The 23,567-nt window shown below is 40.8% G+C and overlaps 3 protein-coding genes across 9 annotated transcripts in view; 1 reads left to right on the forward strand and 2 right to left on the reverse strand.

Moving 5' to 3' along the window:
• The first annotated feature begins 1,353 nt into the window (after window positions 1-1,353).
• LOC118420804 (F-box/WD repeat-containing protein 5-like) lies at window positions 1,354-9,932 on the forward strand. 3 transcript variants are annotated; one of them, XM_035827804.1, is made up of 8 exons: window positions 1,354-1,510; window positions 2,446-2,829; window positions 3,345-3,519; window positions 4,221-4,384; window positions 4,676-5,657; window positions 6,008-6,188; window positions 7,475-7,687; window positions 8,284-9,932. In XM_035827804.1, the coding sequence occupies exons 2-8, from the start codon at window positions 2,449-2,451 to the stop codon at window positions 8,504-8,506; spliced, it is 2,319 nt and encodes a 772-aa protein (XP_035683697.1). In that variant the 5' UTR covers window positions 1,354-1,510; window positions 2,446-2,448; the 3' UTR covers window positions 8,507-9,932. The 3 variants fall into 3 exon arrangements, with proteins under 3 accessions (XP_035683697.1, XP_035683699.1, XP_035683700.1); XM_035827806.1 differs by lacking the exon at window positions 1,354-1,510 and adding an exon at window positions 2,002-2,132; XM_035827807.1 differs by lacking the exon at window positions 1,354-1,510 and adding an exon at window positions 2,071-2,194.
• LOC118420806 (matrilin-2-like) lies at window positions 9,322-16,420 on the reverse strand. Of its 2 annotated transcripts, XR_004831789.1 has the most exons (8): window positions 15,248-16,420; window positions 13,499-13,636; window positions 13,103-13,202; window positions 12,677-12,861; window positions 12,301-12,453; window positions 11,450-11,880; window positions 9,701-11,083; window positions 9,322-9,605 (listed from the first exon to the last, which is right to left on the reverse strand). XR_004831789.1 is itself a non-coding variant. In XM_035827812.1 (7 exons), the coding sequence occupies exons 1-7, from the start codon at window positions 15,318-15,320 to the stop codon at window positions 10,868-10,870; spliced, it is 1,296 nt and encodes a 431-aa protein (XP_035683705.1). In that variant the 5' UTR covers window positions 15,321-16,420; the 3' UTR covers window positions 9,589-10,867. The 2 variants fall into 2 exon arrangements, 1 of the variants encoding a protein (XP_035683705.1); XM_035827812.1 differs by having other exon boundaries at window positions 9,589-11,083.
• A 10-nt stretch (window positions 16,421-16,430) lies between these two features.
• Window positions 16,431-23,567, reverse strand: part of LOC118420805 (synaptotagmin-5-like) — a 35,267-nt gene continuing 28,130 nt past the window's right edge. For all 4 annotated transcript variants that reach the window (XM_035827811.1, XM_035827810.1, XM_035827809.1 and 1 more), the window contains exons 6-7: window positions 23,189-23,309; window positions 16,431-17,207 (exon numbers count right to left, since the gene is read on the reverse strand). In XM_035827811.1, coding sequence (XP_035683704.1) covers window positions 16,894-17,207; window positions 23,189-23,309 — 435 coding nt within the window. In that variant the 3' untranslated portion in view covers window positions 16,431-16,893. The remainder of the gene's footprint in view (window positions 17,208-23,188; window positions 23,310-23,567) is intronic.

Genomic DNA, 23,567 nt, shown 5'->3' on the forward strand with positions numbered 1-23,567 from the left:
CCACAATAAATGTTTGAAACATACATTGTCCACATTTCTTATAGGTTGAAACGATGACCTGAAATTTTGAAAGGTTGGGAGTGCTGCGGTAGTGTGGTATCAAATTCATGGGCATAACAAGTTGTTAAAAGCGACGCTTGGTGGATTAAGTGAGTACGTCAGCTATGTACTTCAATATATTGCACAACCAGGAGTATTGTTGCGTGTAGTTATCGTCAACATTAAAAGCGGCATTACAACGTCTATCTACCGGGTGAGCCGTGGCCTAGTGGGCTTCTCCTCTGAGCCGAAAGCAGATCGGAACTACCCACTCCTGTCCTCGGGTTCCAACCCGGGGCTGTGGGTGCCTGCTAGACTAACTCGACACTCATCCTTTTGCCATCTGCGTTTTTTCTTCCATCTTGTTGCCATGGGTCATTGTAAATATGATACATACGGTTGATTTCCCCGTTTATAAATCTTAGTTGCTTTTTTCTCTTTAGTTTGACTAGTTTCTTCACACAAGCTTGTCGTCAGTAAATGTTTTAACACGCTCTACTGAATGAAGATCTATTTCAACACCTCGCGAAAAACATCAATCTAAGGTCTGAAACATGAACTTTCTAAATTCTAAGAGCCGTTGTACTTGGAGTTTGTTGTTCGCATTTCATTTGGCAGTGCTGCAGTCGTGAAATCAAGTCACGTGTCAAAAGCGACATCTGGCGGATAACGTGTGCACGTCATCTGTGTACTACAAGGTACGAAGTATTGCACAGGCCTGGTATTGCACAACCATAGCTATTGTTGCGTGCATCACTAGTACTAGTATCAAAAGCAGTATTGCATCGTGTCTTTCTCGGGTGAGCCGTGGCCCAGTGGGCTTCTCCTCTGAGCCAAAAGCAGATTCGGAACTACCCACACCTGTCTGCGGGTTCGAATCCCGTGGGCTGTGGGTGTCTGCTGGGCTAACTCGACACTCATCCTTTTTCTATTTTTCTCAACACCGCCATAAACTTTTACAATGTTCTTTCTTCTTTTTTTCTTTACCTTCAAGGTAAATATTCTTTTTCCACATTTGATGACCCGCAGATGTGATTAAATTGTCACGGTCACTTTAATCTCGATATGATGTTGCATTCGTTCAGAACGTTCCCTTTGCTCTGACCTTTATTTCTGACCTAATAAAGCAGTTTCTCAACAGCTGTTACAGTTCATATCAACTTGCTATGTTATGTATCAGAAAAACTAGATTTAAGAATAAAGACGATATGAAGTTAACTGCGGAAGGTACAACATTATATATAGCTACCCTTTCTCCACACACCTTCCGTCAGTTCCTAAACGCTCTTGTTGCATTTTGTTCATGAATCGCTAGTCGGCGCCTTTGATGCATCGCTGACTTCGGATCATCAATCATTTCCCAGACGTCCTTGCAACAAAGATGGAGAAAGTAGTAGACGAGTTCGGAAGATTGTGGAATTTTGTGAAATATCTCGGAAATTCTTCAACGCACCTCTATTAGAAGAGATCGGTAAGTACATCCGTTCCTGCTGTTGATACTTCATTCGTCATCGGCCACGATTGGTACGGTTTTCTTGCGGTGACAACATATCCGACACGTAAAGTATTTTCGTCCGCACAAAAGTGGGGAGGGGGGCGGTGATCAAAACATTACCCAAATTTGGATCGGACACCCTTATAATAACGGCTGCCGGCTGTTTCTCCAGTGTTTGATAGTTGATACAGTTGCGATACAGCATGAAAAGATTATCTCTTGAAGCGATGTAGAAAAGAACTAATGCAGAGAATAGAATGAGTGAAGGAAAATATTGAAGGGTGAAAGAATGAATGAATTGTATGACCAACTTCCCTGCGTATTGAGAAACATGATCAAAGTACGTACAAGCCATAGTCTCAAACTCCAAAGGAGTTCCCAAATTTCCTATTTGAGCTGACCTATTCCATATATGGGCATTCACCTGTCACCCATGTTGGGTGCAGACAGCCAAAGGAGTTTGATTGACAGTGTTACCATAGAAACGAACCACAAGGGGCGGGGCCAGGACAGCTGACAGGGAAGTGCCATTCCTGATGTGGAATCCCAAAATAGGAATCTTCAGAGTTTTCACATCAGGGCGCCACTGGGTCATTTGGTTTGTAGGATTGGTTGAGTTTTTTGGGGGGCAAACTGGGCAAGGAAAAGTCGGTATAAAAAGTCAGTAAATTTCAATGTTTATTCATGTATTTTACTATTTTTCTGCATTTTGTATGATCCTTGGTATGGCATACAGTGATACACTGTGCGGATACAGCATGCTTTGAAAATTTGCCAAAGATGTCTTGTATGAATCAAGGGTTCAATTAATTTGGGATGTTACAATGACAACATGCAGGACAAACATGCAGATTAATGAGTGAAAGTTCTACTTGTGAAAGTTGTATTTTGTATAATTCCATTTTCTCCAGACCATGCCCAACACCATGATGACGTGGCCCCCTGCGGAGGTTGACCTGTGGCTCTCCCTCCCCGACAGCATCCTTCTACACGTCTTCTCCTTCTTAAACTCTAAAGAAGTCGCCAAGGCTGGCATCACGTCCAAGAAATGGCACCGTGTATCGCAAGACGATCTTCTGTGGAAGGATCTGTTGTACTCGGAGTTTTCCGTGTCCAGAACGATACCCATGGCTCCGTTTAAATCGTCCTGGTGGTCAGAGTTCCGCAGACTACATTATCTGTCGCCGGTGGCTCTGACAGAGACGCTGAAGGAACACACGGACCAGGTTTTACACGTCAGCTTCTCCCACAATGGGAACATGTTCGCTTCAAGCTCCAAGGACGGTTTTATTAAGGTGAGACAGTATTGGAGATAAAAACTAGTAATGAATTATGAGTTGAATGTGTGAATGAATAATTTGTAGCTTGCTTAAACTCAACTGACATTCCTGTTAGTCTGTTGTTTTTGAAAGGGGAAGGAAGACTGGATAAACAGATTTCACATGTTGTTAATTTTTGGCATGACTTAATTGCAGGTAAAAAAATGTTTTGATGCCTGCAAACCTCTCTCTGTGACAGTGTGACTTGAGCTTGTCTCCAGGATCTATGTTGTATCTAACTTAGGGAGAAGAGATCTTGTGTCCTTGGGGAAGGCACTTTACATATGTTTCCTCACATATACCAATCACCAGTTTAGGGTTGTCCTCTTGGATGGGATGTAAAGCGTAAGGTCTTGTGTTTGAAAAGAGGCACATCTTGATGTTCATGCCCTGTTCATGTTACTTGAAGTGGCCTTTAGGTCTTGTTTTGTTATTACAATGGGTTAAAGAGAAAGTAGTGTAAGAAGTATCTTGTGGCCTGCCCTGTACAGGTGTGGACGGTATCCTGGCCATGTCAGGTGAAGTACAGTGCAGACATGAAGAAGCACAAGTGGAAGTACACCCAGTTCTCCCAGTTCAACAGTCTGGACACACTCCTGCTGGTGTCAGGGGTGCACTTTGGGCCACACAGCACCTCTGGGGAGATCGCTGTCTTCTCTTTACAAGGTACATGTCTTTAGGTTTTCTTATACATGTATGTCTTACTCTAAGGTCGTTGTTCTCAATGTTGTTTCTTGACTTTTTTTTTTTACAATGATAAGAAGACCATATACCGTATGTACAAAATGCAATTGGATGTGTTTACCATATGCAATTGGATTTGTTTACCATATGCTAGGCATCCTTACTGTAACTACCGTAAATGCAGAAACATTGGCGGTGGTTTAATGCGAATTTAAAACCACCGCAAACATTTTTTCATGGCATTAAGAGACTACAGTGCATGGTGCTACCGCGAAATTAAAACCACAGCAAAAAGTCAATTTTCCCACTACCGCAGAATTAGATCTCCGCAAACTTACATGCATTTACAGTATATTGTGAAGTGTATACTTTATTTGCTACATTCCTGACTGTGCATGCACATTTTATTTTCACAGTACTTGATGAAGAAATGTTGCCTTTCGTGAAAAATTTTGGGTGCCTTCAAATTTTACAATGATAAGGGCTAACAGTCACACTGCTGTTTATAGAAATCTAAACATAGAGACCATAGCACGGATTCACCATATAGGTATTTGCTTATCATATGAGTCATCAAGTAGAAATAGATGCTTTAAAGATGTGAAATTTCAATCCCAAGTTAGGCTAACTTTTTATTCAATTGTTGTGTGACTTGAATGTCTCTATGTTGTGTTTTCGGAAAGACGAGTTCATGTTACAAGCGCGGGTGTTGAACAAGCCGTACGACATTTTCGGCACGTGGCTGGATGATTCGTACCTGCTGTCAGGGAACCTGCACTGGCTGGGAGACTCCACATGTTCTGTACTGTGGCTGAACAAGGCCACACAGGAGGTGGACTCAGAACAGGTCAGGAGGTCTTCTGTTGTCTCAGATGTAAATATGGCATTTATCTGGTAATCCAGCAAACAACACTACATCTGTGTATCAATCCATGATGCAGTTAAGTGTTCCAATAAGGGACAGAAAGTACTCTTTGAATGCATGAATATCAAATCTTTTTAGATAGTGTTCTGAACACGGAAGTCTCTCAAGTTTTCAGTTTTGGCAGTATTACCAATACCAGTATTTCTATTCAGCAAGAAGTCATGGGAAGGTCTTTTGGTCCTGCTTCATATATGACTGTATCATTCTTCCCAGGTGTCAGTTGTGATGCGGCTCTTCAGATTCCGTAATTTCAACTCCAGCACGATACGTATGGTAACAGTTGCCGACTGCAGCCGTTTCCTTACCGATGTGGCCTCGACAGCAAACACTCACAGGCCTGTGGGCCCCTGCCAGCCCATATCGGAGGAGGAGTCACCTGGTATGAACACTGCGGCTAGCCAATCAGAGGAAAGTGCAATAACACATCGGTGTGGAACCAGTGATGGGGACATGGGGACAGAATGTACCTGTGGAGGGGGGGTGCTTAACACAGACTTTGGTGGTGACAGTAACACACATAAAGGAAGCGGTGATGGTACGGCTACTGAAAGCGATACAGACAATAAGGATGACAGTGTCATTCCACTCGCTAGAAAACAATCAAATGTTAACTTAGCTGCAAATACTGCAAGCCAAGAACAATCCCACAATGCAATGCAAGATGATGATGATACTCACGATGGCAGTGAAAATGTTGGGCCAAATGTTTGGGAACAGTACCGCGAGCGAACAGTCGGAGTAGCTGGGCCTTCCCATGAGGCAACTGCAGGGCCTTCCCATGATGCATCTGCAGGGCCTTCCCATGAGGCAACTGCAGGGCCTTCCCATGATTCAGCTGCAGGGCCTTCCCAACATGCCATGGGCCCTGACGACCTGTTCTATAACTACTACTACGATGAAGAGAGTGATGAGATGTGGGTGGATTATGACTACCTCCCTCATCAGGAGCTCCTGCCGCGGGCTTCGTACTACCCATCTCCGCAGAAGGAGAGTCCGACACAGAGAACGAAAGAAGGTGCGAGAAGTCAGAACAGCTTCTCTAGTGGTGCTAGCCACAGCGGGGAACACAGCGAGCTTCTGGCCTCGTACGATAACATCGATGTGGCGTACAGAGATCACGGCGGGCGACCGTCGGCAAGCGATAAGTACCTCATCTTCACAACAGGCAGTGAGACTTACACACCACACCAGATAGGTAGGGTTCATCTTCAGTAATGATCTTCAACTACAAATATGATTGTTTTACTGATTTATCTATTTGTATGTTAGTATGAGTCCAGCATTCTTGACAAGCTGCATAATTGATAGCAACAAATCAAATCCTCAGTATGGAACGTCGTTGTTGTCGACAAAAACCTAGGAGAATTTTCCGAGTGCATGGAGTCTATGAGCTACATGCATATATGGTATTTGTCTGACTTGTTTGATCTCAAGACTTACTGATCATGAATACAAGGCAAACACTCTACCTACTTGGCCATTGCACCAGTATCCTTAGTTTGATGTAAACTTTTCTTTAACTTCTCATTGCTTGTTTGTCTGTAGGTATAAAGAGGATCCGCCCCCAGCAGAAGGTGATGAAGGACCCTAAGACCCTGCTGCAGGAGAACGCGCTGCACGGCTTCCACGGGATGGACGGACAGGACCTGGTGGAGTTCGACAGCGTGGATCAGATCATCGAGCTTCACGGACACATCATCGGCATGGGCCTGTCTCCTGACCACAGGTAAGGGTGCTGTAAACTAGATCATCGAGCTACACGGACACATCATCGGCATGGGGCTGTCTCCTGACCACAGGTAAGGGTGCTGTAAACTAGATCATCGAGTTACATGGTCACATCATCGGCATGGGCCTGTCTCCTGACCACAGGTAAGGGTGCTGTAAACTAGATCATCGAGCTACACGGACACATCATCGGCATGGGGCTGTCCCCTGACCACAGGTAAGGGTGCTGTAAACTAGATCATCGAGCTACATGGACACATCATCGGCATGGGGCTGTCTCCTGACCACAGGTAAGGGTGCTGTAAACTAGATCATCGAGCTACACGGACACATCATCGGCATGGGGCTGTCTCCTGACCACAGGTAAGGGTGCTGTAAACTAGATCATCGAGCTACACGGACACATCATCGGCATGGGGCTGTCTCCTGACCACAGGTAAGGGTGCTGTAAACTAGTAATCTCCAAGCAGATTCCTCCGGTGGCATTAAAACAGTAACATAAGCTGGGGAAGGAATTAGCCAGCAAAGGAGGATAATTGGCCACCATGTTTTAATGCCACCGAAGGAATCTGCTTGGAGATTAGTAAACTAGATCATCGAGCTACACGGTCACATCATCGGCATGGGGCTGTCTCCTGACAACAGGTAAGGGTGCTGTAAACTAGATCATCGAGCTACACGGACACATCATCGGAATGGGTCTGTCTCCTGACCACAGGTAAGGGTGCTGTAAACTAGATCATCGAGCTACACGGACACATCATCGGCATGGGCCTGTCTCCTGACCACAGGTAAGGGTGCTGTAAACTAGATCATTGAGCTACACGGACACATCATCGGCATGGGCCTGTCTCCTGACCACAGGTAAGGGTGCTGTAAACTAGATCATCGAGCTACACGGACACATCATCGGCATGGGGCTGTCTCCTGACCACAGGTAAGGGTGCTGTAAACTAGATCATCGAGTTACACGGACACATCATCGGCATGGGGCTGTCTCCTGACCACAGGTTAGTTGCCTATACATCATAACAAAGGGGTCAACCTCCCTGATGAGGAGATACATCGGGCCTAGTGCCCATCTCCACTTCTAAGCCCTAGCCACACATAAGTGCAAGCACTACAGCAGGGGGCTACTCCACTGGTAGTGGAGTGTAGTTACATGTAGCCTCTATACTCTTCCTCTTAGCAGAGAAAGAAGTACGTACTATTATAAGAGTCTTTGGTGCAAGTTAGGGCACTGCAAATTGTTAAACATTCATATCAATGTGATTTTGCCCTCAGATACCTGTTTGTAAACAGTCGTTCCTGGCCGGAGGGTTACACGATACGAGAACCGTTAGAGCCTCCACCAATCGCAGAGCAGATAGAGATGCACGTGTTCGACTTAACCACGATGAGTCGCGTGGACAGAATATACACCAGCCACAAGGCAAAGACTCCCAACGACGAATGTTTCTTCATCTTCTTGGATGTTGCCAACGAATTTGTTGCAAGGTTTGTTTGATTTTGTACTTGTTTTTCGTTGGCAAGAGTCGAAGACCTAGAGTAGTGTTAGTGTGGCATAGCATGTTTGGAACGGCTGCATGTGTGTGGAAAGAAAATGCATGATTTTAAAAGTGTTTTAAATCTCTAAATGTTTGCTGTGGTTTTATTGTGGTTTCTTTGGTGGCCTCTTCCCATAAAATCATGACACGGTGAATGTATGATTTGTACTTCTATGGAAAAGCAGATATTTTCAAACTTACTGAAAAACCTCCTTTCCCCTCCCATAAAATCAAGTCACAATGAAAATAAATGAATTTACAGTATGCTGTACATGTTGTACAAATTTTGTAGCATATTATACAGACATTGCTACCCTATTTTGAGGTATTACTGTTCAGATAACATTGGCATATTAGATGAATATAATGCTAGACATATTTGGAAAAAAATCCCTTTGTAATTTCTCTTTAAGACTTCTAAAAGTTGTGAATTTGATATTTCTACTTGTTGTAATCTTGTAAGTCAAGTTTTTATGTATATAATTATCATTTCTTGAGTTCAGTTGTAACTCATTCATTGTGTCTCATTTTCCCCATCTCTAACAGTGGAGCAGAAGACCACAACGGCTACATCTGGGACCGCCATTATAACACGCTCCTGGCGAAACTTCCACACACGGATGTTGTGAACTCCGTCGCCTTTAACCCCCAGGATCCCGAGATGCTCATCACCGCGAGCGACGACTTCACGCTCAAAGTCTGGAGGTCGCGGCGAAAACAACACGAGCATAAAGAACAGCAAGATACTCCGCAAACACCAAACCAATAGCAGTTCAGAAAGCAGGAATTCTGCTACGTATTTGCTGCAACCTGCAAAATGCAATATTTTGGTCCTCTGCATCACTTGTTGCATCTCTGTTTGGCCAAATATTGTAATCTTCAAGCAGATCCTACTGTAGCATAAGATAGTATCAAAAGCTGGCAGAGGAGTGAAGCTGGCTTAGGAGTGTGTATGCAACTGGAGGAGACAGACCTCCTCTGGCTGGCTTTGATACTATCTTATATGCCATCGGGAATCTGCTTGGAGTTTACTAAAATTGTACATTTGTACTGAGGAGTCTGAGATTACTATACATACTAGCAAACAGAATTGACTTTACTGCTGAAAATATAAGTTTTCAATATAGTGGAATAAAGAAATGTTTTTGTTTTAAAGCTAGAATACTTTTCTAATGCTGAAAAACAGTATTATGTTACAGTGTTGTGTTGTTCATGTTGACAGGGTCTTGTGTGTTGGATAGAGATTAAAGTGTTATAATCCTAGTTTGAGTTGAATATTGAGGGCTGTTTGTTATAAAGGTGAAGGAAGCCATTGGATTGGGAGAGAAAATATTTCATCATTTGAGATACATGTACTTCTTACAAATCAATGCAAATGTCTTATGAATGCTTCTGTATTTCACATTTCTCTGCTTCAGTCCTTATTGTTAAGAATGTTCAGGTTTTCCTGGTCTTAATTTAAGCAATTCTATTTTTGCTTTTTGACCCTCTGTTCTCATAGTAGAAACACAAAGTAAAAGGCCTTAGAACCAAAATCTCATAATCTAGTAAACCAAAATTTAAAATAAAACAGACTCGTTGCACTTGATTCTCTGTAAATATAATTTGATTTCAGAGCTATCTCTTACTAGGGATATACAAATTTTACTTCTGTAGAAAGTAGATATATAATTTGACCCACAACTCACTCTGAACAGAGATCTATGAATGTACTACAGCCTGAGTTATATATGTACCACTGCTATGAAATTGTTGCAGATGTATTACATTGATACAAAGAAACAGCAAGGAACTGGCCACTGTTTTTGTTAACCCTTTCTACTCTAGGGGTGCTTCAAGGTGTCAGATTAGTACTGGAGTCTTGGGAACTTAGAGTGAGAGAGGTTAAATGCAGTTGAAGGAAAATAAAGAGTTTGTCAGTGGTAACCTTTTTGATTTTGTTTTTATTTGTTTCTCAAGACACCTTAGTGTAATTTTAGACACTAAATTTCACTTTATTACAAAATCATTTTTTATTAATGCAAACGAAATTATTGTTTTTTTTTATCCTTATCTTTCCATCAATGGAAACAGCGGTTTGTTCCAAGCCCATTTGTATTTTATGAGATGTTTACTTAATTGTTGATTGATCACAATTTGTACATTGATGTATATGCACAATGCTAATCTCAAAGAAATAAAACCTTCAAACAATGCCATGACGCTTGTTGCTTCTTCTTCCACTTAGCAAACTGTAATCATGTTCACTTCTGTTTTATGTTCCTTCACAGCCGTTTTGGTGTATCTTTAAATATTTGCCCATTCCTTCTTTTAGTAACGACATCATCATACATGTTTTGCCTTTGCAGTTCTCCATATAAAAAAGCTAGCTAAAGTTCCCCGTACATCAGAAAAAGGGGGCCAACCTCTTTATATGTACATGTACATACAACTGATATTAGCCTCAACATGGCCTCTCGAATCAATAGTAAAAATATTCAAATACAATCCAATCTCTACAACTGGATAAAAACATATTTACTTTCGGATGTCTAACCTTCATAAGCGTATAGCAAAAATAGTCACATAGATAATGTATTTCCATGCCTTTCATATGTTGTAGTGTATTTACCATGAAATAGAGGTATATATACATACAATTGATATAATCCTCAACATGGCCTCTCAAAGTTTTAATCTATAGTAGAAATAGTCATGTAGATATAATGTTTCCATGTGTTGCATATGTTGCAGTGTATTTATCATGGAACCTTTCATTCGTTATTTACCATCATATCATGAGTACTTATACATTACTAAGTAAGTCAAAGTCAAAGATATTTGTGACATTCGCTTGAAGTTTAAGTTTATGTGTTATTTAAGAAATAAACTGTCTGGTTGAACTGCTCAATAGACTGCGGGAAAGGAGGGTATTGAAGATAATGCGAAGTGTTTTATAATATTGTTTCTTGAAAAATGTCTGGAAAAATTTACATCTTCAAATCGCCAAGTACAAGTAGATAATGTGCATATAATCTTTCTCCATCCCTATGCCTTACATATCTCTATCTCTCTATATACATTGCATATGGGGTAGTTATCATACTAGTATACACAATAGCCACACAAATATAACAATTGTTATGTCAAGTTAGACATACACATTTTCCATGACGTTTCTCTTGCTGAAGGTGCTGTTCTGCATGTTGGCATCGGTGGGTTCCGCAGGCATGTTGACATACAGGGGTTCCTCTGGGGCGGGGTCCCCGTGACCTGCCGCCTCCTGCCAGCGATTGGTGGGCACATTCTCCGCGTTCCCAAAAGCTGGGTTGGTGAACACAAACTCTCGTGGTCCAAGTTCTTCTCTCTATAAAATAAATATAAAAAGTCATTATTGTGAATTCAATCTGGGATGTTGTAATCAACATTGAAAGAAAATACACATACAGAATATATTTATTTAGAAGCACGAAAAAACAATAAAAGATGACGAGAAAGTCAATTTTTGCAAGCTAACGCACAATACATTCATTTTCAATGTCACAGATGTTCTATTGTGTCTTTGGGGTTCTGAATATAAGGACATTGAATACATTTTGAAGATTGTTATACACAACTTGAGGTTGAATAGCTTGACTACATCCACACACAAAACACGAGTATTGTATTGTTGTGCCTTGCATTATATGTACATATATATTGGTGCAAATTAATCAGTTAGAAAAAGACAAACCTCGAAGGGATCATCCTGAACTTCTGGCTCATCTTGATGTTCACGACACTTGATCACCAGCACAATGATAACCAGTATGATGAGGAGGAGAAGAGCGCCCCCTACTCCTCCGGCAATGTAGTACACCGTGTTGGTCGGTGTAACTTTCTTAGTTTCGACGGTTGCTGTTGTGGTGTTTTGAAGTTGAGCAGTTGCAATTGGTGTCATTATTTGTGTAGTTGATGATGTTGATGTCATCGGAAGTTGTGTAGTTGCTTTTGATGTCGTCAGACGTTGTGTAGTTGCTTTTGACGTCGTCAGACGTTGTGTAGTTGCTTTTGATGTCATTGGATGTTGTGTAGTTGCTCTAGATGTCGTCAGTAGTTGTGGAGTCTGACTTTGTGTGCTGGAAGGTTCCACAGTAGGTGGCCTTGGAGATGACGGTAACTCAACTGCAAAGGGTAATAGAATGTGTTACGTTGTCGTTATTTGATTGTTACATCCAACCAAACTACCTACCAGCCCAACCCAACCAACCGAACACACACACCCCTCACCAACCAATTACCCACATATCAACCAACCAAAAACCCACACACCGACCGACTGGCCTACCTACCAACAGACCAACCATGATAAAAGCACTCTACTTGACAGCGGTATGACTGGTACACAAAGATATTACTCTCCAAGCAGAGGCTGATGGGGAAATCGTAACGTTTTTTTCTTATATGCTATCTTTTTCTGTCGGCTATCCCCAACAACGACAGAAAAAGACGGCATATAAAAAAAAGATCACGATTTTCCCCAGCAACCTCTGCTTGGAGAGTACAAAGATATAGCCAGTCGACATGACTGCAGAATGTACTCACTGATTTCCCTCACTCTTTCCACCAGAAGGTCCCGGATGCTGTTGATAACAGAATAAGTACCGACCTGGAAGACCCTGTCTGTATCCCCGGCCACTGCTTCTAGTTGGTCCCTATTCACGCTGGGACCCACTCCAATGGAAAAGGCAATTATGCCTGAAAATATGGATGAAAAAAAATTAGAGAAACATGAATTAGGCATTAAGAAAGACAGGTCAACAAAGGTCCATGTAGCAACGGTATGTAGACATCTAACGGTTTAAATGAAATCATGCTTTCTAGCAAATAAGAACTACTCTGAAAAAGTTACTTTAAATAGAATATTCCTCTTGCTCAACATTTGATACAATATGTAGGTTTTCCCGGGAAGAATTCTTACCTGATGCTCGTAAGGCATCAATAGCTGGGGCTAAGACAGTAGTAGGGTTGTCGTGGGCCGATCCGTCTGTCATTAACACCGCAATTCTGGGTATCCCCTGCGATAGTGGACGCGCTCCTTTGGCTTCGGTAAAGCTTGTGTTGACCAGGTAGTTGATGACTTGTCCCAATAAGGTTCCGCCTCCTCTGTGATATAAAACATTGACAGAGATATACTTATACTTATCATCAGAATAGAATAAAATAAATAAATAGATAAGTAAGTATTTTCCGTCAACCATGATTTTGAATCGTCCCAATACTGTACAAAATAAGATGTATTGATCAACCCTGTACCCTATCTTATAATCACCTTCCTTAAGCTTATTTCTCCCTTTTCTTTTTAACCCTTATAATTCCCCCTCCCCATGTCGTCTACCAGTCTCACCTCTGTGGGATATTCCCGATGGCTTGCTTCAAAGACGCCTTGTCCGAGTAACCGTCTAGCGGGAATTCCTCCGTAAAAAAGGAACTAAACTGAACTACACCTACCAAGGTGAAATAAAAGAGAACGTTTCTTTAGCGTTTACTGGAATATTGTATTCTATTTGGGTACTTTCTGGACTTTCACTTTATGGAAATTATTTGCTATGTTTCTGTGTACTCTAAATGTCATCTCATATTCATTACAAGCCTGATTAAATCTCGCTTATAGCAGCCCGCCAAACATCCGCTGGCTCCCTAGTTACAGCCCTGGACAGCGGAGTTTGTGTTACACAGCCTAATTCATTACTGAACACTCAAAACTACTTAATACCAAACAGTTATCTGTGATGTTACTTACCTACGCGTGTGAAGTCCGCAGCTATGTCGAACGCATCCACAACTTGACTGATGAAAGATTTGGCCCTAACAAAGTCGTCAGCGCTGATGCTACCGGACCCGTCTAGCACGAACATGATGTCTCCGGCATCGCCAGAAGCTAGGAGCAGAAAAACAAGTCACGGAAAACTTCTCCTATGGCTCTAATTATCTTCATGAGAAATGCAGATATTGTTTTGGGTGTGTCTATGTGTTTGTATGTCCGGATTTCTGTTGTCAGCATAAATGAAGAACCTCTTTATATTTGGTATTTGGGTAGGTGTTGCGAAGCCAAGTCGAGAGAGAGAGAAGTGTTGAGAAGACGAAGGTCAATGTCGATTTTGGGTCCCCTGGTATGTGACCTTGGTACTGCAGCAGAACTTCCGTTTTTTGTATCTTTTGACCTGATGGTCTTGATTTTTTTGGTGGTAGATAGCTCGTGATGTAAGGAAGGAGCGGTTCATATTTTGGCGCCGCTAGTTTTGAAGGGTTGTCGATCGTTGAAATTTTCAACCATATGCACCCGTACGCGTGTTCGTGTAGTTTGTTTATATGTTCGTGTATTTGTGACTTCCGTTCGCCCGATAATGACAACAATTCGTAAAAGGGCTTCAATCAATGGAGTTGTTTTGATATATGACAAATCCGAGTTAGCCTAAAGGGCTGTGCAAAGTGCGTATATCGGGACCGACGGGTTTCCCCCGGGCTGTCACCGTGAGTCACTCGCTAAACTTATTAAATCAATTACGTGGGTAAAGAAACGGAAAGGTTCCTACCAGACAAATGTCATTTATGATTACACCTCGTGGAAACAATATTTGGGAACTTACAGATTAGGTATGACTATCCCAATGTACAGTCTTGGTCGCACATACAAGTAATTAAGTAGTTTCTAGAATAACCCTTGACCCAAGCAGGAACTGGAACAAATCCGAAAACCTGTCGCACTTGATTAAGTAAACATTTTGCTGTAGGTGTGCAGAACGTGCATAAGAAACATAAAAAAGAAACAAGAATTTCTTCCCTTCTGTAGTTGGCTAATGATTGTTTCACAATTTATCGTTCAAATGAAGAAAAAAAAAAGTCAGATTCCGAATTCCAGCCAATGCTAGCGGGATTCTCGTATATCATACACACAAAATCATAGCAATGCAAGAAATATCTAAACAAACCATCCAGTCTTCATGAATTTTGATATTCAAACGTAAACGTAACAATCCACTCTCACTTTTATATCGTTGATGAAAGTTATCTTTGATCTGACAGTACCTTAATGAAATGTAGATATTCATTTCCGTCAAGTCAGTAACGTTTTGCTTCTACTTGAATCAGTAACTACATGTTTTAAATCTTGTACACGTTTTGTTTCCTCATCGTAGTGGTCTCTTTTCTTGCTGCACAACCAATAACCAATCCCAAGTGTCACTGTTACATGCTTTATGAATTCATATAGTTGATTCAAATACAATTTGATGGCGCCTACTGCTTAAACCAAGGACGTTATATGAGACCTTGCTTAAACCAATAAGTATATTAGATTAATCATAACTGCAGATCAGGATCCTGACCATGATATTTAACTATCAAGATCAAAATTAGTGATTAACATTCTCAGTAGCAAAATCATAAAACTCAAAAAGTTTTTTTATACGAGAATCTAGCTTTCTGATCACCGCCTGTTTGTTGTGCTTGTAAATTATGAGGAAGTTCCTGAAGAAATGCGGGGCCTTACCTGCCAGTACAAAAGAGGGTCCCCAGCACAGTCCCACAACTAGTAGTAGCGCCGACCACCAGTTCTGAACCATTTTGTCACGGCAAGGTAACTTTACAGTTTGGACAGTAAAATGCCAGTTGTCAGTAGAAGTACTCGTTGCCTGTACGTATACTCTGAGATATTGCGCCACTTGGTAGATTTGATCTGGGAAAACCCATGTATTTTTCTGAGGTCTAGATAATTTGCATAACAAAAGAGAGAGAACGTCATTGTTATTGTGTACGCACTAAATTGTTCTGACCTGCAATTAGAGGCCATGCACGGCGGCACCTCCAGGCGACACCATACAGCATTACCTGTAGTTGTCAACAGCTGCAGTGTAGTGCATTATCGCTAGATGACGTTTGAGCTAATATCGAGGCAATGCATGTTGAGGCAATGGTGAATTGACAACTTTTATCTCCTTTTGTTGCCACTTTTTGTTATTACTTTCAATTGTTATCACCATTGTGTTCTAACGCTTGGGTTCATTTCAACTTGGCAAGGATTAGAGAAATGGCCTAAAACATGTTGGTAAGCGCTTTACTTTGTTTTTACAAACATTGCTTGCAAAAGCTTTTACTATGCCGATTTCTGTCACAGATAAACCTTCACAGGAACAGTATATATAGAGTTTTGCAAATACATGTTCTTATCTAAGAGCTGATACATATCAATACCTGTACATATTTAATATTGTATAGTAGACAGAAATCACTAACACGACATGGTCCTTGAAGTTTAATTCCATCTGTTCCTTTTAAACATACTTAATATAACTTGTATAACTTAACTTTGAGCGCAATTTTGTTACCAGATACAAGGTTACATGATGTTGTTTGAGAATCCATGATTGTACGCCATAGAAAAAAAACTATCTTTGATCAGAGTTCACGGACAAAAGCATAATTCTTGCGAGCCAAACGTACAACAATGTAACTTTCGTATAAGAAACAAGAATTTCTTACAGTTATTTCTTTCACATCGCTACTTAACATACAATTTTGCACAACATCAACATCCCAATACCATGGTGGCAAGCAACATAACTTAATCATTTATGGCATTGCTCGAGTTTTGAAACAACGCGATGGCCAGAAGTTGTGTTAATTTTCTTTTTTTAGTCATCTTAGTTATGTATAATTCAGAAAATTAGATTAAATGCAAACCTGAGGGCCACACATATATGTTTATATTGAGAAAATATTCAAAAGCAGTTGAAATTTTACGCAATGGTTTTGTTTTCACCAACTTGAATAGAACTTGATGAAGTTACCAATACAGCAAAATATGATTTAAAAAAAAGAATTAAAATTATGCTTGTAGCTCAAACTGCATAGGATATGCAAGTACATCTACGCTGTTGGGACACAATTAACACGTGATAACTTCAGAAGTGTTTCACAGAGAGTTTAAGACAAGAGTAGAGGAGGTTTACCGTGGAAACGTTTTCTTGTTCTATCAAATATGCTCCCATGCGTGAGAGCTTCTCCAATGTTATATAGTAACATGAGACACGAGCAATCAGAAAAACTAAGTTACAATTTTGACACAATAAGAACAATGATATACTTGTGTTTGGGAAATGATTATGGTTCTTAAAAAAGCAGGTTGCACATTATCGATCAGTCCGGTTGAAGCGGTTGTAAACAGTGCCACCGTGCGGTTCCTTTGCGAGATGCAGCAAGGCTCTTCCAATGCTCCAGCTCCTCCCCCTCGGACTCCGCGCTCAGCACCACCTTCCCCATCCCCTGGTTCTGCCCGAACCTGTTCTCGTGAACTATGACCAGCTCGATGTACACGTGATCCATGAACTCCCGCCCAACATCGAACACCAGGGCCTCGTTGTAGACAGGGTTAGTGGTAGAATGTCTGGTGGAGGTTTTCTTCTTTTTCAACCGCTTCCCGGCGTAGAGAATCGACACTTTAACGTAAGGATCTGTGGAATCAAAGAAAATTTGTTTTAGAAGAAAATAACCTCCCGCTCTTTGCAATGAAAGCGACAGCTGCTATTCAAATCATGTACAGGTTTAACCTACCACAACATTTTCATTAGCACACCGTTTAACTAGATTTCTATGCCCTGAAGCATTCTATCTCGCACCTTTGGATGTACAGAATATCTGTAGTTGGGGTCATCCGCGTGTCACTGACATGTTTGATTGAGGTCGGAATAACTGTCACCTTTCCCCATGGCTTTCCATGGCAGTTGGCACAACATGACTATTTTTGGGTCAGTCGTTTTTGTATTGTTGATAAAACATTTGGATCGATCCGTTAAGCGCTCGCGCGATATTTTGGGAAGAAATTATAGCTTCAAATGCCATATATATATGTGCGTAGAGGTCGAGGGAAAGGACACTTGTACGTGTTTTTTTAGGAGTCTTGCAATGGTTTCCAGTCGCACATTAAAAGTGCACCGACTAACGAACAGGATTGTACTGTATGTGTGTAATTGGAGAACAGCATGCCTACCCGCAGAGTCGCCCGCATACTATATATGCACCCCCGCGTAAAGGGATTGATTTCTGCCCCATTCGTTTTCATAAGGCTGGGATGTAAGCCGTCAGGTTAGTCCCCAAATGACAATTACTGTTTCCGCCCAATCTATCAGACACCGCGCAAATCATTAACACCCCATTCCCAGAGCGAGCGGTTTGACTCAGCGCTGAACGAATTTCATGGATACAAACGAATCTTTCTACACTTTGCGTGTCTCGTTGCCTTTTCAGTCATACTTTACCCTTTGCATGATATTCCAATTATGAAGTGAATTGCTGGAAAATACAATTTATTTCGCAGCGCAAAAGTCGTCTAGTGCAAAGGTCTTTTCTTAGCTCTTATATTCGCGCCGAACTGGTATTTTGAGACCTGTTGTCATACATAATTGTTTCTTTGATGTTGTAAAACTACGCCATTTGTTTTGGATCAATACAACTGCTGCATTATCTTAGGAGCCCGACGATTTTTCCTCAAGAAATGAATTTTGTTGAGAAAAGTTTTCTTACATACAGAACGTTCCCTCTCTGTCCTTAATTGGTGAATCTGTTCCTCCTAGCGATGACTTATCATGTTGAGAAGCGTCTTAATTAGACCTAGACCCAGTATGGAAAGGTTTGGCTTCCAACTGGGACGTCCCAAATCAAGTTATCTATGGTAGAATGTATGCACGTTAATGTTGGAGTCTAGGTGGAATAGGCGGCCGCATATGCGCACCGCAACCTATGGTCGGCAATATCCATTGAAACAGAAGGATGAGGATATGTTGGCTATAATAAAACAAGTGCTTTAAAAAAAGCTGTATCTTGCCGGGTAGTAGGGATTTCGTCAGGAAAAGGTACCTCGGCGCTTCACCAGTGTTCATCAGTAAACATGAGGATCACATCAAAATAATCAGAAACAACCAGAACAAGTGCTTTAAAAAAGCTGACATTTTGCTAAGGTTTGCATGTGTGAACGTTTTTCTAGTTATTAGAATGTCATGTAAATAGAAATAGAGTAACTAAATCTGATATGGTCGCATGGAGAGATTCACCAATATGCAAATGAGGTTTGTCCAGGAATATAAGAATGAACATGTTTAGTGAAACTTTTTGTCATACAGGATGCAATTATTTTCGAGAAAATCAGTTTCTTCTCGTGCAATTATGTGATATAGATGTTGTATGGGCATTTAAATGAAAGTTAGAACGACATATACCCTACATGTACATGTCTGTTCGTTCATTCAAATATCCCAACAGCGGAAAAATGCAGAACTACAACAGAAATTCCCAAATGTTCTGGTCAAAAGACAAAAGTATTGTTTACTAGTACTTTAATGGTGTAAAAAAAAAAAATTAAAAAAAAGAAAGTTGAAAAATTCCCGTTCCGGGAATCGAAGCCGGAGCGTTGGATTACAATGCATAAACTTTACCACTGAGCTAACCATTACATGTTCTGAAAAACCTCGTTTTAAAAGGTATAGAAATGTATGGCATAGACTGCAAGTCGCAAAATGCAAAAATAAACGTTGTTTTATTTTTACAATTAAAGAATGATGAATCCATTCCAGTGAAGTTTTACCCTCTAAACTAATTAATAAGTTTTACCCTCTAAAATAATCCCCCAGTGTAGGGAGATATTGGAAATTTACCTCATTAACATAATCTATGTCAGATGAATTATTGGCACAATAAACCGGTATTGTAAAACTTTTTGACCCACAATAAGTATGCATTATTCTTTATTACAAAATAAATTCCTTCTGATGCAATTTTTGATATATCTTTATGATAAACATGGGTTAAAGCGTAGATTTATTTACGCTGGACCACATACGTCTAAAATACAGTTTTGATACTGGACTGCAATGTAACCCTTGTCTAACTAAGCCATAAAATTGGGCAAAGAGAAAAGGGCCTTTTGAAGGGCCTTTGGAAGGGCTGGGTTAACATTGAACCATTGATTGAACCATTGAACCATGGAAAATATCCGCCACAAAAAGTGAAACACTGACACGTCTTGCTATACTTAGTGTGGAAATCTTTACCATATGGTGAGATAAGTGTATGTAAAGTAGACAGACAACGTTGCATTTGCACAGTGAAGATTTATCTAAAGACTGTCCTTTATTATTAGCGAGTAGACATGTAGGATGTGTTTTTGTCAGAATATTCATGTTGTATAGGTCATGCTAGTTCACCTTTATCCGTTGAGTAACCTATATTCAATGTTTTCAAAGCAGGGTATTCAGGATACCAAGCAGAAAGCCATTGTTTTCAAACGGCAGTATTTCGACATGGAATCCCTGGTTTTAAAAAGAACGGATATAGGTTCCCCCGCGGAAAAAGGAGAAGCGTTAGACAGGGAGATGAAAATGTGTTTGCTTTTAGATCGCCTTTCTAAATATATATTTATGACTTGGAATTATGCGAATTGACTTCATGCTTTCAGAAATTCTTTCTCTATATATGTATTTACGACTCTATATTCCGCAAAGTGACTGTCAACCTCTTAAAAGTTTTGTGAAAGAGTGTGTGCAAGTGTGCAGATAAAGCAAAATATGCCTTTAAAGGGGTAACAGCTTTTAGAACTGCTGCCTTAATGTATCTTTACGATGTCGACCTCTGCGAAGTGACTGTCTAGCTGGTGTAAAAGCCCCCGTCATATACAAGTGGGCTGATGAAGCAAAATTGACATTGTGAACGATGGCAGCTTTAGAATTCCTTTCAAAATGTATATTTACGACGTGTTGGATGGTGTGTAATGGCCGTCTGATCGCTGAAATACTTAGAAGAATGTGTTGGAAGCAGATGAATTGAAGCCAAGTTCACTGTATGGCGAAATAGTTTTAGATTTCCTTTCAAAATATATATTTACGACGCGTTGGATTCTGTGTAATGCTAATGGCCATCTCATACTTTGCAACCGAGAATAAACGTTAGAAGCAGATGAATTGAAGCAAAGTGTTCACTGAATGGGAAAATAGTTTTTAGATTTCCTTTCAAAATATATATTTACGACGTGCTGGATTCTGTGTAATAGTCGTCTGATCGTTGAAATATTCTGCAACCGAGAATGAATGTCAGAAGCAGATGAATTGAAGCAAAGCGTTCACTGAATAGGAAAATAGTTTTAGATTTCCTCAAAATCTATCTTTACGATCTTGATTCTGTCTATCTGGGAATTGAAATTGTTTACTTTATGGAATAGTGTAATGGGGTAGATAAAGCTAAATGTGTGTAAAAATTGATAATAGCCTTCAGAATTGCACCCTAAATACATATTTTACAACTGAGTATTGTGCTGATTATAGCTGATAAAAGTGCCAGCCATATGCATACGACTTGATGTAAGTGTATAAATGAAGTCAAAATTGCTTCAGATGAGTGCATATGTTTTAGGCGTCGTTTAAAATCTATGAAATAACAATTTTTTACTGTTAACGTTAACATTGTCCGTTCTATAGCACGATATGAAGTGGGTGTATAAAGCTGAATGTGGCCTGAAAGTGGTTATAATGGCTGCGCGCGGAAAAAAAACGCCAGAGTAATGCAGAGCAAAAATGAACAGTACATCACCGAGTTAGTATTACATCCCTGACGCCTATCTCCGTGTGTCTATATATTTCTAACACATCTCAGAATGCAGCTATTGCTATGGCGATCCGTTCAAACTGACCTAACAAACTTCTGAAGGGCGCAAAATGAAATGTAGTTGTCGCCACTGACGCCTCTTCTTCAATGTGAAATAGAAAGAAGGCAAACGTATTTGTGTTTTGGTAATAGCTGTGTATATATCTCAAACCTATCTACCCATTTCTCCCCCATTCAGGGAACTTTGCACAAAGCTAATAATGTCTGTGAAATATTGCCAATTTACGGGCTCACTATCGGGAGGATTTAAGAAATGCCCCGTCTTGCACTCAAGTAAGTCTTACTCAAAGACGTAAGGTTGATAAGATACAGTCAAGATGTCACAACATCGTTCCAACTAATGTTATTGATTTAAGAAACAAGAAAAGGACACTGTATTGATATATAGGAGGATACTGTCACAAAAGGAAAATGGGCCTATCGCTAGACACGACGCCGAGGGTTTTTGAAGTTTAGATAACGGTGCCTATAGCCGTTCTTTCTCCAACGGGTTGACGTGGGCGTTCATTTTAACATTTACGGCTTGTGAATGTACGGTGTTAACACAAATCACATAAGGGTCAACAAGAAACTCACAAAACAGAAGGCAAGGGCATAAAATTGATAACGTTGCCTGGATGACCGATAAAGTTAGAGCCTGTGCTCTATATATCATAGAAGGATCAACTTTGATTTTACGAGGACGTTCAGAGATTTGTAGCTTCAAAACGGCTGTTAGTTTGAACGCTGATTCCTATCATGATAAGTGGACTGGTAGTATATTGTTTGTGCTTTGATGAATGTCAGAGAGACAGGTCAGGAAATGGGTTCTTAGTCTGGTATCCAGCCGTATTATAGCTCCTGAGTCTCTTCTGTCCTCTCCGCACATACTTTTTAGGAGAGGAGATGAGGACAGAAGAGACCCGGGAGCTATAATACAGCTGGATACCAGGCTAATGGTTTCTGCAATATTGTTAACTCAGAGATTTGCACCTTACTGTTTGCTCCGTAGGGTGGAACTTTATTTTCGCATCGTTCTTTTATATTGTTCTTTAAGGGCACGTTAACTGTGAAGGCCGTTTCAAACCTTCCGGCGTTTCTGCGTATCGTGAACATCATATGTTGCCCTTGCAATAAAAATCATGACCCCACGTTAGGGCGATAACACGAAAGCCGGCAAGAGCAAATGTGTATATCCACGAATCGCATCATTCACCGAAAGCGTAAGAGATTAACGATTTAGCCATTCGATCCTTGTTAATCTGTAAGTGGAAACTCATCAAATTATATACATGTGTATCTATAACAACGGAGCTGGGTATCAAGGCGGGCATGCACTTGTGCAATTTGCAAAGGTTCCTTTTTCCAGAGGCTGTTACAAACTGCGTCAGCAGACTGCGTAAGAAGAAGCACGAACGGAGGCTTTTTGCGTCAGAACACACGCCAGAGGTCATTTCAGCCTTTAAGAGTGGTTCATTTTTGGCTCTCGTACGTTGAACTGGAAACGGTTTCATCACACAGACAGCAAAAATCCATCAGAACCATCAGGAAAGAACCATCAACCTAACCCTGACGTACACGCTCGAGACGAGTGGATATTTTTGTAGTAAAGTACCTTTTCAATGGCTTGGCATGGACTGGTAGCTTTCTTCATGGATTCGTCATTTTTTGACCTTCCTGACCACTTAGATTTCATAATGAAGGCAACTTTTTTTAGAACCTTTTTTTTTCATTCGCACGCACATTCCCTTAGCGGGTTTCTATGGTACTGCAACTATTTAAAACGGCTGTGTATATGTCTGACCTGGTCTCTTGTTGTGCGGCGTGTTCTCGAGCCCCCGTGCCTTCAGGATGACGATGGTGAGTCTCTCCGCCGTGGGGAGGTAGGACGCCGTCATCAGGAGGTCACCGAGGTCAGGCTTCTTCTAAACATTCAAACAAAACAATTTCCTTCAATAGTTTCATCAGGTTGGTACGTCACTGCATCTGAACTATGAGCAGCGACACCTGTCCTGCAGTACAATATGCACCTGTCAGAATTGCCCTGAAGATGACAGACGGTCACCAATACGTTTGCGAGAATAAAGCAATGGTTACGTGAAAAGAGTTTCTCTATTCAAAAACAATTTCCTTCCTTCAAACAAAAGAAGACCGCTCCTAAAAACGTTAACATTGTGAAGTAG

The sequence above is a fragment of the Branchiostoma floridae genome, chromosome 8, assembly GCF_000003815.2.
Source record: "Branchiostoma floridae strain S238N-H82 chromosome 8, Bfl_VNyyK, whole genome shotgun sequence".
NCBI classification, from domain to species: Eukaryota; Metazoa; Chordata; class Leptocardii; order Amphioxiformes; family Branchiostomatidae; genus Branchiostoma; species Branchiostoma floridae.

Bases quoted from the DNA above. Each gene is read 5' to 3' on its own strand.
- LOC118420804 (XM_035827804.1), top strand. From the start codon at position 2,449: ATGCCCAACACCATGATGACGTGGCCCCCTGCGGAGGTTGACCTGTGG. The intron at 3,520-4,220 runs GTACATGTCTTT...GTTTTCGGAAAG, and splicing joins CGCTGTCTTCTCTTTACAAG to ACGAGTTCATGTTACAAGCG. The intron at 6,189-7,474 runs GTAAGGGTGCTG...TTTTGCCCTCAG, and splicing joins GGCCTGTCTCCTGACCACAG to ATACCTGTTTGTAAACAGTC.
- LOC118420806 (XM_035827812.1), bottom strand. From the start codon at position 15,320: ATGGTTCAGAACTGGTGGTCGGCGCTACTACTAGTTGTGGGACTGTGC. The intron at 13,203-13,498 runs GTAAGTAACATC...TCACCTTGGTAG, and splicing joins TGCGGACTTCACACGCGTAG to GTGTAGTTCAGTTTAGTTCC. The intron at 11,881-12,300 runs GTGAGTACATTC...TACCCTTTGCAG, and splicing joins GGAAAGAGTGAGGGAAATCA to TTGAGTTACCGTCATCTCCA.